Source organism: Amphiura filiformis, chromosome 2 (assembly GCF_039555335.1).
Source record: "Amphiura filiformis chromosome 2, Afil_fr2py, whole genome shotgun sequence".
Taxonomy (NCBI): Eukaryota; Metazoa; Echinodermata; class Ophiuroidea; order Amphilepidida; family Amphiuridae; genus Amphiura; species Amphiura filiformis.
The window spans coordinates 89,265,482-89,279,794 of record NC_092629.1 but is presented as its reverse complement, the minus strand read 5'-3'; the positions used below and the strand labels follow the sequence as shown (position 1 = coordinate 89,279,794).

Here is a 14,313-nt window from a genome sequence, read left to right as displayed (position 1 = left end):
AATCAGGCACTCTTAGGGATTTCACCCTCCAATATGCCAACATTCATGCATTCTCACTCGGGTTTATAGCTCTTTTAGGACTGGAAGCACAATCTGATGCTTCAATTCTTGTTAATACGAGGGGTGGTCAATATGTTCGTAGAACAAGGTACTTTAAAGAGTACTGCTGTAGTTAAATTCTTTCTATCTCACACTTGGACATGGTCTCTGCATACCTTAATGCACCCGTCACAATGTTTCTTGAAACCTTCTTATGTCAATAAAATTAGGATAACCATCAAAATTTCATGTTGCCCCTATTGCTACAAAAGGTTGTTTTCTGGATAGAACTCATCAATAGAAGTATTTTGGTGGTTACATGGTCAAAATCGGTCAAAAACTTTTCGAATTATGAATTTTCAAAGTTTCCCATTCTGACCGGTCATTGGAACGAAATAAAATGACAAGGTCCAAAAATATCAATTGGGAGCAAAATTGGCATAAGCATATATTTACCTTTATATATTTCTTTATTTTAACATATATGCAAACATGAAACAAGCATATTGTGAAAGTATCAAAGGGTTTCTTATGTAATGGCACTTTACTAGTCAATGGCATAAATTATTTTTTCAAACCGAGGCATTGAAATCATGCATTTAGAGAACGTTTTGCCAAAAATCATCCAAGATGGCCGATATGGCACAAAATCAAAATTGCACTAAGTCCAGGAAAACTTTTTTTTTTCACAACCAAAAATTTCAATGTTATTGGGTTTAATATGACCAATTAGTAGGTGTATGCAAATTAAATCTTAAGTGTCATTGAAGGTCATTGACTCATTCACAAAAATAGAGGTTATCCACTTCACTCATCATGCTCATGTGTGACTTCTAACAAAAGGTGCTGGTTCCCGTAGTATTCCTTATTCAAAATAATTCAATACATGACCTCGGAGTTACCTGCATGACTTTCTCGGGCTATTTTGAAACAGTTATGGTTGCACATTCAGGTACTTCTTTTGAAAGTTCTAAACAAGGTATAGCCAGCAGCAAGTTGTAGATGTATAGGCCTAAATATAAGAAAACGTTTAGGGTTGAAATCAGGTGAAAAATACATTGAATGGGCACGAAACTTCACATTTATGTTCAGAAAGGTGTCTTCTTGTGATTCGAAAGGAGTATGGAAATTCCAAAGGGAAGCTGGTTAATTTGTAACTCGAGATCTACTTGTTCAATTTTTTAACCTTTTTACAGAGGGTATGATAGAGGTATTACTGGCAACTCTGCCAAATTACAGCTCAGTAGGCCATGTTTTTCACCTGAAATTATTGACATGAATATTTTGTGCCATTCTTGAGCAGTGCTGAACTCAGCCACTGGCAATTAAGCGCACTGTGGCGAGGACCAATTTTGACTCGCACTTACAGGAAAATGAAATAAGTTATGTTGCTGTAATTTGCAAGATAGTTACAAAATATAATTGGCATTAACTTCCCCAATTTTTACAGAAAAATATTGAAAAATAAAAGAATGAGATCAATTTAGAAATGTCTGTGCAAGCAGTGCACAGTTGAGCTCCCTGCATGTCTATGGGAGTGTTCTAATCAAGTTGTTGGTTCATTGGTCATCCATAATAAAATGGAAGTCTTACGATTGCTCCATATGCGCCACTCTTCAGTGAAGCTCACCAGCATTGGTCTCCAGCAAAACTGACACTATGAAGGTATGGCTTAATTCTAAAATAGATTTCACTAACTGGACTACTGGAGGCCATGTCTTGACCATAATGTAGTCGTGAATGGCAGCTTGACAAACTGAGAATAGAATACAGGGCGCAAGAACATTTCCATTCCTGCCACCAACTTTCTTCACTTGATGGCAACTTTTTGGCCGCCCCTCGTAATGCTTTTGTTTGTACAAACACCTTTCTCTACTGCACAGTTCAAATACATCATTACTCAAAATCTGCGAGCCCTCGTAAATGTTTGAGCCCGAATTCATTGAATGTTACACTGGTCCACATTTTGTGACACTTTGCAAGACATATTGTCACTCGCAAATCAACATCATGTAAGCTCATGTAATGCCATGGATTGTTATAAAAGCCAGCATTGAGCCCATTATGATGACTTCAACTAAAAAAGTTACAGTCCCCTACTAGGGTAGCGTATTGGCTGGCCTGCCATGATTTTTAAGGGCTTTTGGCCCGAGGGCCTGGACCACCTTATATCAAATACTGTGTGGAGTATTCTTGGAAAAAGAAAAGATTGTTTGCTTGTCACATAGACCACTAGATGGGTTGGTCAGCCAGAAAAAGTTATTTTTTTCTTTTCTTTTGTTTTTCCAAAAGTGACCAGCATACCAATACATTCATGCATTTTCACTCGGGTCTACAACTCGCTGAGGACTGAAGCAGAATCTGTTGCTTCTTAAAGCTTAAATTCACCTTCTAAATCTTAAATTCACCTTCTAAATATTCGATATCGTAGACATGACGTCATATTGGTGACCCCGGGGCGTTACCATAGTGACTGGATCACACTTTCATGAGAACCGCAATGGCGATATCATTGTATGGAATTTATATATTAAATTTTTAGATTACCAGTCATATTTAAGACCTGAAACCTCATTATTTCAGAAGGAAAACATCTTGCAAAAGCTTACTAGGCAGTGAAAGCCATAAGAAATGGCTAAAACTTGATTTTCAAACAGCAGAACGTCAACATGTACAGCGTAGAGAGCGTCATCATGCAACCGCTTGATCCATCACTATGGACGTAGTTGTGACCTTTGCAGGAAGTGACGTCGGACTACGATAGCTTGTGATACTAACCTCATTCCTATTGAACAAGCAGAACTTTCTTTAGGTATTTATTCACATATATATTTTTTAAATTTTTTAATGGATACATTGAATCTCATTTCTTGATCTATTTTATCTTTCATCCTCTACACACAGAATGTCCCAACTACCGGATCAATAGCAATAATGGTGGGACTCAGACTGTGCGACGAAGTCGCAATCGTCGGTTTCGGCTACAATTTCAACGACCCGAACTCGCCCATGCATTACTACGACAGCATCAGAATGAACGACATGAAGAAGTCGTGGACGCATGACATCAGCCAGGAGAAGGCCATGTTGTTGCAGTTAGTCCAACAGGGCATCATCACAGATCTAACGGGAGGGATAAGATAGTAGAGGAAACTCTGGCGCAAACAAGAAATCTTGTTTCAGGTCAGAGGTCAAGTTTAGTTTTTAGGACAAGTTTATAATAAACTTCTTCAATAGCTATAATGTAGTGTCGATGATGAAATGGACTATTCTAGTTGAAATCCATACACTTCATATGGAAGACATGATCTTAATCTCTCACACAGGAAGTGTCGATTTCAAATGGAATCACTCGTTTAGGTTACTCTATTTGAAATTCACACTCCCTGTGTGGAAGATTAAGGTCATTTCTTCCATAGGGGGTGTATGATTATCAAATGGAATGACATAATGTAGGATGAGACTGCAAGTCAGACCATCCACCTTTTATACATAAAAGATAGTTGAAACAAAATTCCAATGTAAATGCTATTATACCAAATAGTTGCCAAATTCGGCAACATGTCTTCTTTGCACAAGAATACTAAATGTCTTTGAAAGAGCTTTCGCTTTCTGGAGAGAAATTGGCCATAATATAATAAAGGGTGTATCTTAACACCCTGAGCACTACCTGCCGATTTAACATTGCCTTTGATTGGTCAATTACATGATATCTTCACTTTAATCACCAATCAGAATGGAGCTTTGCAAATAATTCACCGCAATTTTTTTGTGTGGTGAAATTATTCTAAAAATGTTGCTGATTGGTCCAATTGATAATGAACACTTCTTTTTGGCCAATCGGCAGGTAGTTCTCATGGGGTTATATTTACATGTTACTTGATTGTGCCATAGCTATGGTCAACAGTTTTCAATGATCTTGACATGTAAAGGATGTAACTTGTAATGATAATAAGCAGAAAATACTTTCTTCTCCCAAGGTATGTGACATACAGTTAACCAACCAAATATGTTACAACCTGTTTCCCTGTGACATCAAATAGAAAAATTGACCTCAACCACGGTAAAAGGTAGTAATACGGTATAAGGGCTGAAATAAGCACATTGTTTTGTAAGCAGTGCATATTTTATACACTAAAGCTTATATTACATACAGAGCTTAGCTTTATAGCATATGTAATTTCAAATATGCTTTATACATTGGTTCGTTTCAAGTTCGGTAGTGACATCAATTCTTTTTTGCAGTTGCGCTGCAAGCGTGCCGGCAAACTGCCCTAGTACATGTAATCAACTTTATGCACACAATTCGATACTGTGGCCTGCGAAATACGTACGCACGTACGTCACCACTGATCGAACTTTAGGTGAACCAAATTATAGTGAGATCTACGCTAGACTAGGATTGACACTGACACTGACATTACTCCAGATTCTGGAAAAAAGAAACAAATTTTTTGTGAACAATTTTGTTTTCAAGGAAATGGCATATATGTCCAGGGTTATAGACTTAGGAGTTTTTTACAGTGTACATTACATTGTGACTCTCTAAAGAAAGCAGCGTGAAAAGACTTATTTAATACCAAAGTTGCGTTACATTCCCAAATATTGTCTGTATAAACATTTTATCTTGAAAAAATTACTTTAATATTCTGGAATCAGGAGTATTGTTAGTCTTGCTAGAAACTGTTGAATTCTTTAGAAACAGTGTTAAGTTTCTTTACTAGAAACTATGTGGAGTTTTTTTAGGGAGAATTGCGAATTAGACCCTTTCGGGTCGGACGATCAAGCTAGACGAATACATAATCGGGCCTTGTTCTTTACATCATCGTCCCCTTGAATCACCGAAGAATGAAAAGGTCATTCATAAACCAGATAATTGAGATGAGCGTCACGACCGCCCACCGTGAGAATCGGTCTTGTAAATTGCTGGTACTCGATGCTAATGTTATAAAATCAATAACATGGCTTATAGGAACTAGTCCAGTTACGATCAATGTAATCGGTGTTCGGTGATCAAAGTAATCAACCACTTGAGCAAAGCACTTGAAATTGGCCACCACAATTGCTTTTTCAGTGCATGATCAATCGCAGGATCAAGCTTCTTCGGTCCAGATCTTTGAATTCCATAGGATAGCTAAGTCCAGGGCAGCTCTAGCGGGTCTAAAACGCAACTGTCCCTTACAAGAAACAATGTTGCGTTTATTTACTAGAAACAATACTGAGTTTCTTTACTAGAAACAATGTTGGATTTCTTGACTAGAAACAATGTTAAGTTTCTTTACTAGAAACAATGTTGAGTTTCTTTGCTATACGCAATGGTAAGTTTCTTCTTCATATGTTAAACCTTGTAGCTGTACCTTGTATTTCAAAATAAATAACAATTTTGATTAATTTCACTGATTTCCACCTATAATGTGATGATCTGCCATGGAAAAATTTCTGATTGGACATGGCGCTTTTAACCCTGTACTCTTTATATAGCATGAAAATTATAAATGTATCAAATATGCTGCCTAGTCTTTACGGAAGTGTGCAAAACTGTACATGCGTTGCCATAGGTGAAAGGTCATCTTGTGGTTTTAAGTGGTACACATTTTGAAATTGTTATTATAAATGAATGATTTTTAATGACAAATTTGTATATTATGTTGGCTATTGATGTCACTTAGCTTATCGTAAGAATTAAGTTAATGTTTTTAAGGGTCCAAAATTGAAATATCAAATTATATTTGTAGTTTAATTTCAACTCATTTGATAGTATAATAATCATACTGAAATTTGTCAAATTCATAGTAGAGTACCTTTATGGAAAATTATATTTTATGATTATTTATGATTTTTGATGATTTTGTTTTTGTGCAATAACTTGGCACTTTCACAGTTAGATGAATATTTCAGATGCAAAACACAATGGGCGATTCCAGTTGAAATCCGTATATTTATTTATTTATTTATTTATTTGGCTTCATACACTGGTTACAATATCAAATAACAAAATTAGATAAAAGATGGATAAATATATTGCACAAAGTAAAAGTATAAAAGACATATATATATACATGTGAATAAAACGCACCACGGATCCAGCACATGTAGGAGAGATACCAGTGTAGAGGATTGGGATGAACAGGTGCATATCACCTCTAAGACCATCCCACCTCAAGATCAAAAATTTAATTAAGACACCCTACAAATAGCACAGCTGCATACGGAAACCCACGTACAAATGTCAGCTGGCCATATACCCCCTATGGAAGACATGACCTTAACCTCCCACGCATGGGATGTAGATGGAATCACCATTTGAAATTCCCATTCCCTTTGTGGGAGAGTAAGATAATATCTTCCATAGGGGGGTTGGATTTCAACTGGAATAGGCCAATATATTTCCAGTGTCTGCCTAGAGTATTTTTGGTATTAACCCTAACGCCTGAAGGGCTTTTTGGCAACTGGAAGGGAAAGAAGGGAGTAATAAAGAGAGAAAACAAACAAAAAAGTTGTTTGCTCTGGGGGTGGGATTCTAAGATTCGAATCCGAGAACCCTCGCATGCCAAACACTAGGCCGCCACACTTAGCCACGGGTCTAACGCTGGCCAGGCCAGCGAAAGTGTGCCCAAATATCACTTAGGGCGATTGCGTCATCAGATCCCGTGGGATGCACGCACATGCAGTGACGTTGTTTGTAGTACTCAGGGTGGTTAGGGTTAATATTACTATTTTATGTAAAGCATTACCTTTAAAAGCTGCACATTAAAAAACAGAAAAGTGTCAAATAAAACTATTTCCAAAATTAAAATGCTTTTCATAAAAAAATTAATCAAAAATTAATCAAAAATTAATCAAAAATACCACAAGGCAGCATGTGAGATATGCTATTCCAGTTGAAAGCCATACGCCCCTTATGTAAAACATGACCTTAATCTTCCACACAGGGAGTGTGAATTTCAGTTACCTGAATAGGTGACTCCATATGAAATCTACACCCCCTGTGTGGGAGATTAAGGTCATGTCTTCCATAGGGGGAGTGTGGATTTACACTTAAATATCCCATAGTGTTTTGTGCCTGAACTGTTCAAATATCCTCTTTCAAAATGCTAACGTCTATCAGTTAATGACGAAGAAATTGACATTGTGTTTCAAAATATTTTCCTGTATATTGTCAGTTTAGCATAACATAGTCCATATTTCTATCATTGTTTTTGGGCTGTTCCATTGAAATCCACCCCCCCCCCTATGGCTGATATGACCGTAATCTCCTACACAGGGAGTGTAGATTTCAAATGGAGTCACCCATTTAGGTAACCTCATTTGAGATTCATACTCCCTGTGTGGAAGATTAAGGTCATGTCTTCCATAGAGGGTGGATGAACTTCAATCGGAATAGCCCATTGTTTTATCCTGTAAGGATGACCTCTAGTGATGTATTATGTGTCGACCTCACACCAAAGTAGTTGGGTCAAAAATATGCATTATTCTTTGCAGGCGTTGAAAAAACTTTTCTTACTTGTGTCTTTAAATTGTTCTGTAACTATGCCATGAAAGATAATCCGTAAAATATATAGACCACTTGACATCATTGTTTATCAACAAAGGCGAGGGACTGGTCTACCGATATCCTTGATCGAACCGCTACACTGTTCAATGGCTTTCTTGTACTATATGAAATGTGGTGGGTGATTTAAAATACATGTGCCCAGAGCAAACTACGATGCATACACAAACTGCAAGGCAAACAACAATGGAAATTGCAATAATTTGCGTGCATACTGCCGGGCAATGACTTCATATGTCAAGTGGTCTATAGTATGAGCCATGGTTATACTATATGTATATTGTTGTCTTTGGATCAGTGTATGGGCAGTGCACCAGTGCAAATTATTAGCAGCATCCAATTCTTGTTTCAGTATTTATTGTGTTACCTGCAACTCATTAGCTATGTGGCTTATTCTCTGAAAATTACGGTATGTATGCATCTGGATATAATAATAGCAAGAAGTTTATAAAATGCAAAAATGCCTCTTAGCGCAAATGAAGCCTCTAAGCACATAACTTGAGTCTGAGAAATGATAAAAGGACTGTTAGCTTCTAATTTTATATTAAGGGGACTGTTCATGCCATAATTAAAAGAGGGCATATCTGACAGTAAAAACTACTGACATTTTTTGAAAAAAAGACTACAATTCTGTTTCATTAGGAAATGTTACAATATGGCTTTAAATGGAAAAAATTGGGAAATATTTATGGTCGGTCCAAGATAGTTTATTCAAGCTTTCCTTTATTTAGTTTTGATTTTGATTTTTTATGGTGTTGGGTAATAATTTGTAAAATTTTGATAATCTATATCAACTCATTTAAGTCGTATATGTATGTTTTTTATCTCTCTCTCAACAACTCTCTCAAATTTAGTTGCCAATTATAATTATATTAATTATTCCGTCATTGTCAAATTAATTGCCAATTTTGTAATAATAGTACAATTTGTGTCAAGTTGGGCTGTTCCATTTAAAATCCATATACCCCCTGTGGAAGATTTCTATTTCCTCTTGCTCCATTATGTTCAATCCAGCTGGAAATGGGCTATTCCATATAATATCCACACTCCCTCTGTGGAAGATTTTGGAAATATCTTCTACAGAGGGAGTATGAATTTCAAATGAAATGAACATGTTAGGCAGCTCCATTTGTATTTCATACACCCTCTGAGAAAGATTCAACCTGAAGCTTCCCAAGAGGGAGGGTGTGTTTCAAGTGGAGCTGCCTAATGTGTTCATTCCATTTGAAATTCATACTCCCCATGTGGAAGATATTACCAAAATCTTCCACAGGGGCAGTGTAGATTTTAACTGGAATAGCCCAAATGGATGCTAGTTTTGTGTTAATTTCCAGTTGAAAATATGTTGATATTGACCAAATCCAGTTGAATTTTGCACATCACAACTTGGCCTAAAACTAGATAATTTTTCTTTGGGATTTCAAAATCTTCCACTTTTTAGGGACAAGAATGATTGGATTTGCAATAATTTAAACTGAACTTGGTTGAAATTCCAAAATTTTCCTCAAAGTGTGGGAGTGTGGCTTTCAAATGGAACAGCCCATTTGGGCTATTCCAGTTGAAATCTATACACCCCATATGTTAGACATCACCTTACACTTCCACACAGGGAGTGTGAATTTCACAAAATGTGGTTACCTGAATGGGTGACTCCATTCGAAATCTACACCCCTTGTGTGGGAGATTAAGCTCATGTCTTCCATAGGGGGTGTATGGATTTCAACTGGAAGAGTATTATATGTTTGTAATCCGTATGTATATGTTTGTTACCTATATTGAGAAATTCACATTTTACATGATGCAAAAGCAAACATACAGTTTGTTGTGAAAAAAAATTACATTTGGGGATAGAAATTCCATTTTAAATTGTAATTATGGAGAAAAAAGCCTGCAATTTCAAAATGTTCATGAATGCAATATGTATATAGCAATTTTAAACTTATGTATGCCACAAACATGGAAGTGTATTGCATACTATTATTCAACTTTGTAATGGAGTTATGTATATAGTTATTCCAAGAATTTGTATACAGTTTTTATCTGACAAGAAAAGTCTTTAAAAAAGTCTGTCTGGTATCCCAGGATATGAAATTGGCAAAAGTGGACATTTTGTGTGGATTATTTTTCGTGCTTTGCCCATTTTGAACTGTTTCATTGTTTTTAAATTTGCTATTCTAATCTTCTGTACATTGAACTATACACAAAAGGAATATGTTTGTGTGGTGTTATTTTTGTGGCAGCAGTTTGAAATGCGAAAAGTGCGAAAATACACAGAGCGCAAAATTTTCCACTTTTACAGTGAAAATACATGGGATGTGGAGGAGCTTACCCCACAGGTGTATGTGACCCACAAATATACTTAGTTTTGTCTGATATAACCCCTTACTGGCTCTTCATGGATCCGTGGAACCCCCAGCACAGACTGTTCAGGATCGTATCCTGTGCTGGGTCCTAGATGTCCCTGTATCATACCAGAAGAGCCTATGTTTCATTTGACCTGAGGTCAAAGGCCAAAGGTTACATCAGTAAGACAGGAAGAAGTGCTGATTTGTATCATTACATGTAATTATAAATAAGAGCCTGTTTTATGCGCTTGAAAATAAATGCTCTATTTTTGCAAATTTGTGTACCCAACAAATGCAGATGTATCATATTTATACTGCAGTTTCGAGTCCTCTAAAATTGAGACCTATTTGCATCCTCTGTATATAGTGACTCAACGGTGCTCAATTTTGTAATATACTATGTAAGATGTTTAAAGTGAGTTCTATAGTATTTGCATATTATAATCACAGTTGTAAACAAACTCCAGCACTAACTTTTTCAAATGCAGTAGATACGTACAGGCATGTGTATATAAAATGTGGATAGTTTTCTTTGTACATTTCACAAGTCCTGATAAATACTGACCAAAGTTAGGAAACTTCATATTTTGTTTTTGTAGACTAACCTATACAAAAATTTATATATGCGACCAGATCTGGTCCAATCAGGCTGAAGTGGGCAATAATGAAACTGAGATGTAAGCAAAAATGAGGAGAAAATGGGTATATAAAAGGTTCATAACTTTGCAACCAAGTATTCAAGAGATCTGGGGATTCAACATCAGTAAGTGTAGGTACTGCTTACTTGCTTACTTGCTTATGTTGACTCTTGTAGTCGGACTCCCATAATGGCTCTCCAAACTGCTCTGTCAAGCATACAATTCTTGATGTCTGGGCCTGTTAATCCTGTATCATCTGCCAGCATCTTGATATCATCCTTCTTGGGTGCACCTCTTGTTCGTTTTCCATGTTTGGGCTGCCACATAAGAACACTAGAAGGTACTGAGCAAGTTAGTATTGGTAAAAACTCAGTTGTCAAAATGTCCTACTTTAGCCTGAGTGAGATCGGATCGGGTCACATAAGTACAATACACTTATTATAATGTACAGTACATTTAGAACATTTTTAGAACATACAAAGTACTGCTAAATCTAAGGTTTGGTGCAAGAAGGCCTCATCTGCAAGGCTAGTATAGCTGCCACATGTCATATGTCATCAAATGTCTGTAGGGCAGCTATTGCTGATAGAGCCTTTGTGCCACGGTTGTTTGATAGCATTTTAAGAAAAGGTGAACACTGATGGCGCTATTCATCTTAAATTGTGTTTTTATCTTTACAAGGGGTAGACACTGTATGGCATTAAAACACCAGAAAAAGAGTAACAAACAACAAAATTTTCAAGAAACTTTTTAAAATTTAAAAATATATGTAAATAGCACCCTCAATTTGCACACAAAATTTATAAAAAAATGCCACAAAAGCAGAAAAAAGATGAATAAGTTGGAAAAGAAATGAAAATCTATGTTGAAAAAAGCTGGAAATATATGTACATATATTAGTGCAGAATTAATTGCTTTTTTGGTTTGTTTGTTATCTTCATGTTTTTGTGCACTCGGAGTTCTTCGGAAGATTTCGCGCCTTAAAAGAACCATTTATTATTATTATTAGCGTGATAGTGATAATGTTTTGTTAGAAAATTTAATAAATGATCACATCAAACAACCGTGGTGCATAACTCCTTGAAATATTGACCAACGTTAGAAAGCTGTCTAATTTTTTGTAGACTTCTTGAGTTCTTTATTTACCCTTATGATGAAAGATTAATCTGTATATTTGCATTTATATAGCCTGAAATTTCTACATAATTTTGTCATTAGTTTATGTGATTAATTTATTATGGTTGACATTTTGATTGTATTTTTGCATACATTGGGCTATTCCATTTAAAATTCATATTCCCCCTGTGGAAGATTTTGGAAATATTTTCCACAGGGGTAGTGCGGATTTTAAATGGAATGAACATATTAGGCATCTCCATCTGAATTTCATACACCCTCTGTGAAAGATTCAACCTGAATCTTCCAGAGGGAGGTGAGTTTAAAATTGAGCGTTTATGTGCTAATTCCATTTAAAATTCATACTCCCTCTGTAGAACATATTTCTAAAATCTTCCACAGGGGGAGTGTATTTCAAATGGAATAACCATTGCATGTGTTTTGAAGATTGTATGGTATAAATGGTCATATAAGTATTTATTTCTATGTATATAATTTTCTGCTGTGTTTTATCAGAGTCAGACCAAAGAATGCAAATTTGAAAAAAAAAATGTCATCATCATCATCATCATCATTAAATCATTTTTTTTCTTTCAATTTTTGAAATTTCATTAGTTAATAGTGTAGTACTGATTACATGTACTTTATACAATTATTTATGAATTATTAGCAATATTGTTATTACAACTCGTTTTATTCACCCTGCATAAAGTTTACTTATATTTCATACAACTCACAGGGTGTCAGAACATCTGTGCACATAATAATGTAATCTGTCATCAAAAACTATAATTTCTCTCACTTTATATTCTAATATGTGACATGATCTGGTCCATGGGGGCCAAAGGCGGCAACATTGAAACTGAGATAAATGTAAAAATATGGAGTAAAAAACAATAAAATACATAAGAAAATAGACATCAAAAAAACTCCACAATTTTTTAACCAAGTATGCTAGACCTTTGGTGTTTTCAGTAAATGATAGCCTATTGTATGTGTAATATAATAATTACAGACTCAATTTTCAAAAATGGTTCCTTTGGCCCCTATGGACCAGATCGTGTCACATTTTGTTAACCATAAGAAACAACATTTGAAATGCACACAAATATACCAGGCCTGTAGCCAGGTGTCTTTTGAGGGGGTTATGTGGTTATTTTTCCAAAATATATATGCTCACATGCGATAAAGATGTCTTTTTTTAGGCTAACATGAAAAAGTGGATTTGTTATTGTTTTTTATAATTTGGACCTTCTTGTGTACATTTTACCCTGAAAAGTGGACCTTTTTGGCTACATTTGTACTCATTTTAATGCATTTTTCATGCTGGTTCCAAATATGGTCAGCACAATTACAAAATTTAAAAAAAATTGAAACTTTTGCAGTCGACACCTGAGTGGAGAGAGTTATATCTGAAATGTGTTCATCATCATCTAATTGCCGTTTTAAAATTGAATATAATAACTTTGGTTCTATCTGTAAATATGGCTTGATTATTATAATTATGTTGAGAAGCTTTATATTTACACAAAATCTGTGCATGATAAATTTGAAATGACTTTTTATATGATATTATGTATATTATCATAAGTATTATTCGTGGGCTGTTCCACTTTCAATCCATACACCCTGTGGAAGACATGACCTTAATCTCCCACACGAGGTGTATATATTAAATGGAGTCACCTATTCAGTAACCCCATTTGAAATTCATACTCCCTTTGTGTGAGATTAAGGTCATGTCTGCCAAAGGGGGTGTATGGATTTCAACTGGAATAGCCCATTGTTTTATAGATGACATTGATCTATTCAGTCTTTTAAAGTATTTTGCAATTTTCTTTTTTTTTAATGTCTAATTTTCAGAAATTATTCAATTTGATGTACAATTACATGAAAATTATATTTAAAAAATTGCAATTTGCTTGTCTGGATGAAAGAGTTCAATGTGCAATTGCCACTTTTAAGATATCCATAGTACTACTAGTGTTGTATATAGTTGACATATTTGTCAAATTATCCAAAGTTTTGAATAAAGTTATTTGTAACGCTTCTGATGATGACTTGTGTGATCAAGTGTTTGATATTTGCTTGGAAGTGAACAGTGATGTGTGCAAAGGGGAGGGATGCAGAGGCATGGTTTGCCACCTTTGTCCCACCCAGTTGAGGGAAATTGAGGTTATTTGCATCACTTCCTACCAAGTTTGACTTTAGATGAGGGTATTATTTGGAAGGAATCAAGACAGTAGTGCTCCTCCATCCACCCTACCTCCTCCAGACATACAAAATCCATTCCGATAGTAAAGTAAATGCATGTGCGGCCACAACTTTCCACTTGGGGATATTTCAGGGGCAAATTATTGTTGGGGTGAAAAATATGGGTGTTTTTGTAAAAATACTTAAACATGGTGAATTTTGCTGGTAGATGCTATCAAATTGGGGGCCTTTGAGGAAGAGCATATATATAAAACAAGGATTCTTTCAAGCAGATTCTAAAAATTGGGTCTTTTATTTTTGGGGACAGATGGTGTGAAAGTAGGAATGCCCATAAAAAGGGTCTTTGGGAGTAATTGGCCTTTTGGGGGGAAACAAGACAAATCTGGGTTTTTTTAGGGAAGGGGGTCTT

At 35.6% G+C, this 14,313-nt stretch overlaps 1 protein-coding gene and 1 long non-coding RNA gene across 2 annotated transcripts in view; both read left to right on the top strand.

The window, feature by feature from the left end:
• LOC140146805 (CMP-N-acetylneuraminate-beta-1,4-galactoside alpha-2,3-sialyltransferase-like) overlaps window positions 1-5,972 on the top strand; it is a 168,131-nt gene extending 162,159 nt beyond the window's left edge. Inside the window, exon 11 of the mRNA XM_072168685.1 lies at window positions 2,944-5,972. Within this exon, the coding sequence (XP_072024786.1) occupies window positions 2,944-3,183 (240 nt within the window). The 3' untranslated portion in view covers window positions 3,184-5,972. The remainder of the gene's footprint in view (window positions 1-2,943) is intronic.
• Window positions 5,973-6,875: 903 nt separating this feature from the next.
• Window positions 6,876-13,747, top strand: LOC140146804 (uncharacterized). The gene is made up of 2 exons (XR_011858315.1): window positions 6,876-10,709; window positions 10,915-13,747. It is a non-coding gene; the product is annotated as an uncharacterized lncRNA (long non-coding RNA).
• Window positions 13,748-14,313: the final 566 nt, after the last annotated feature.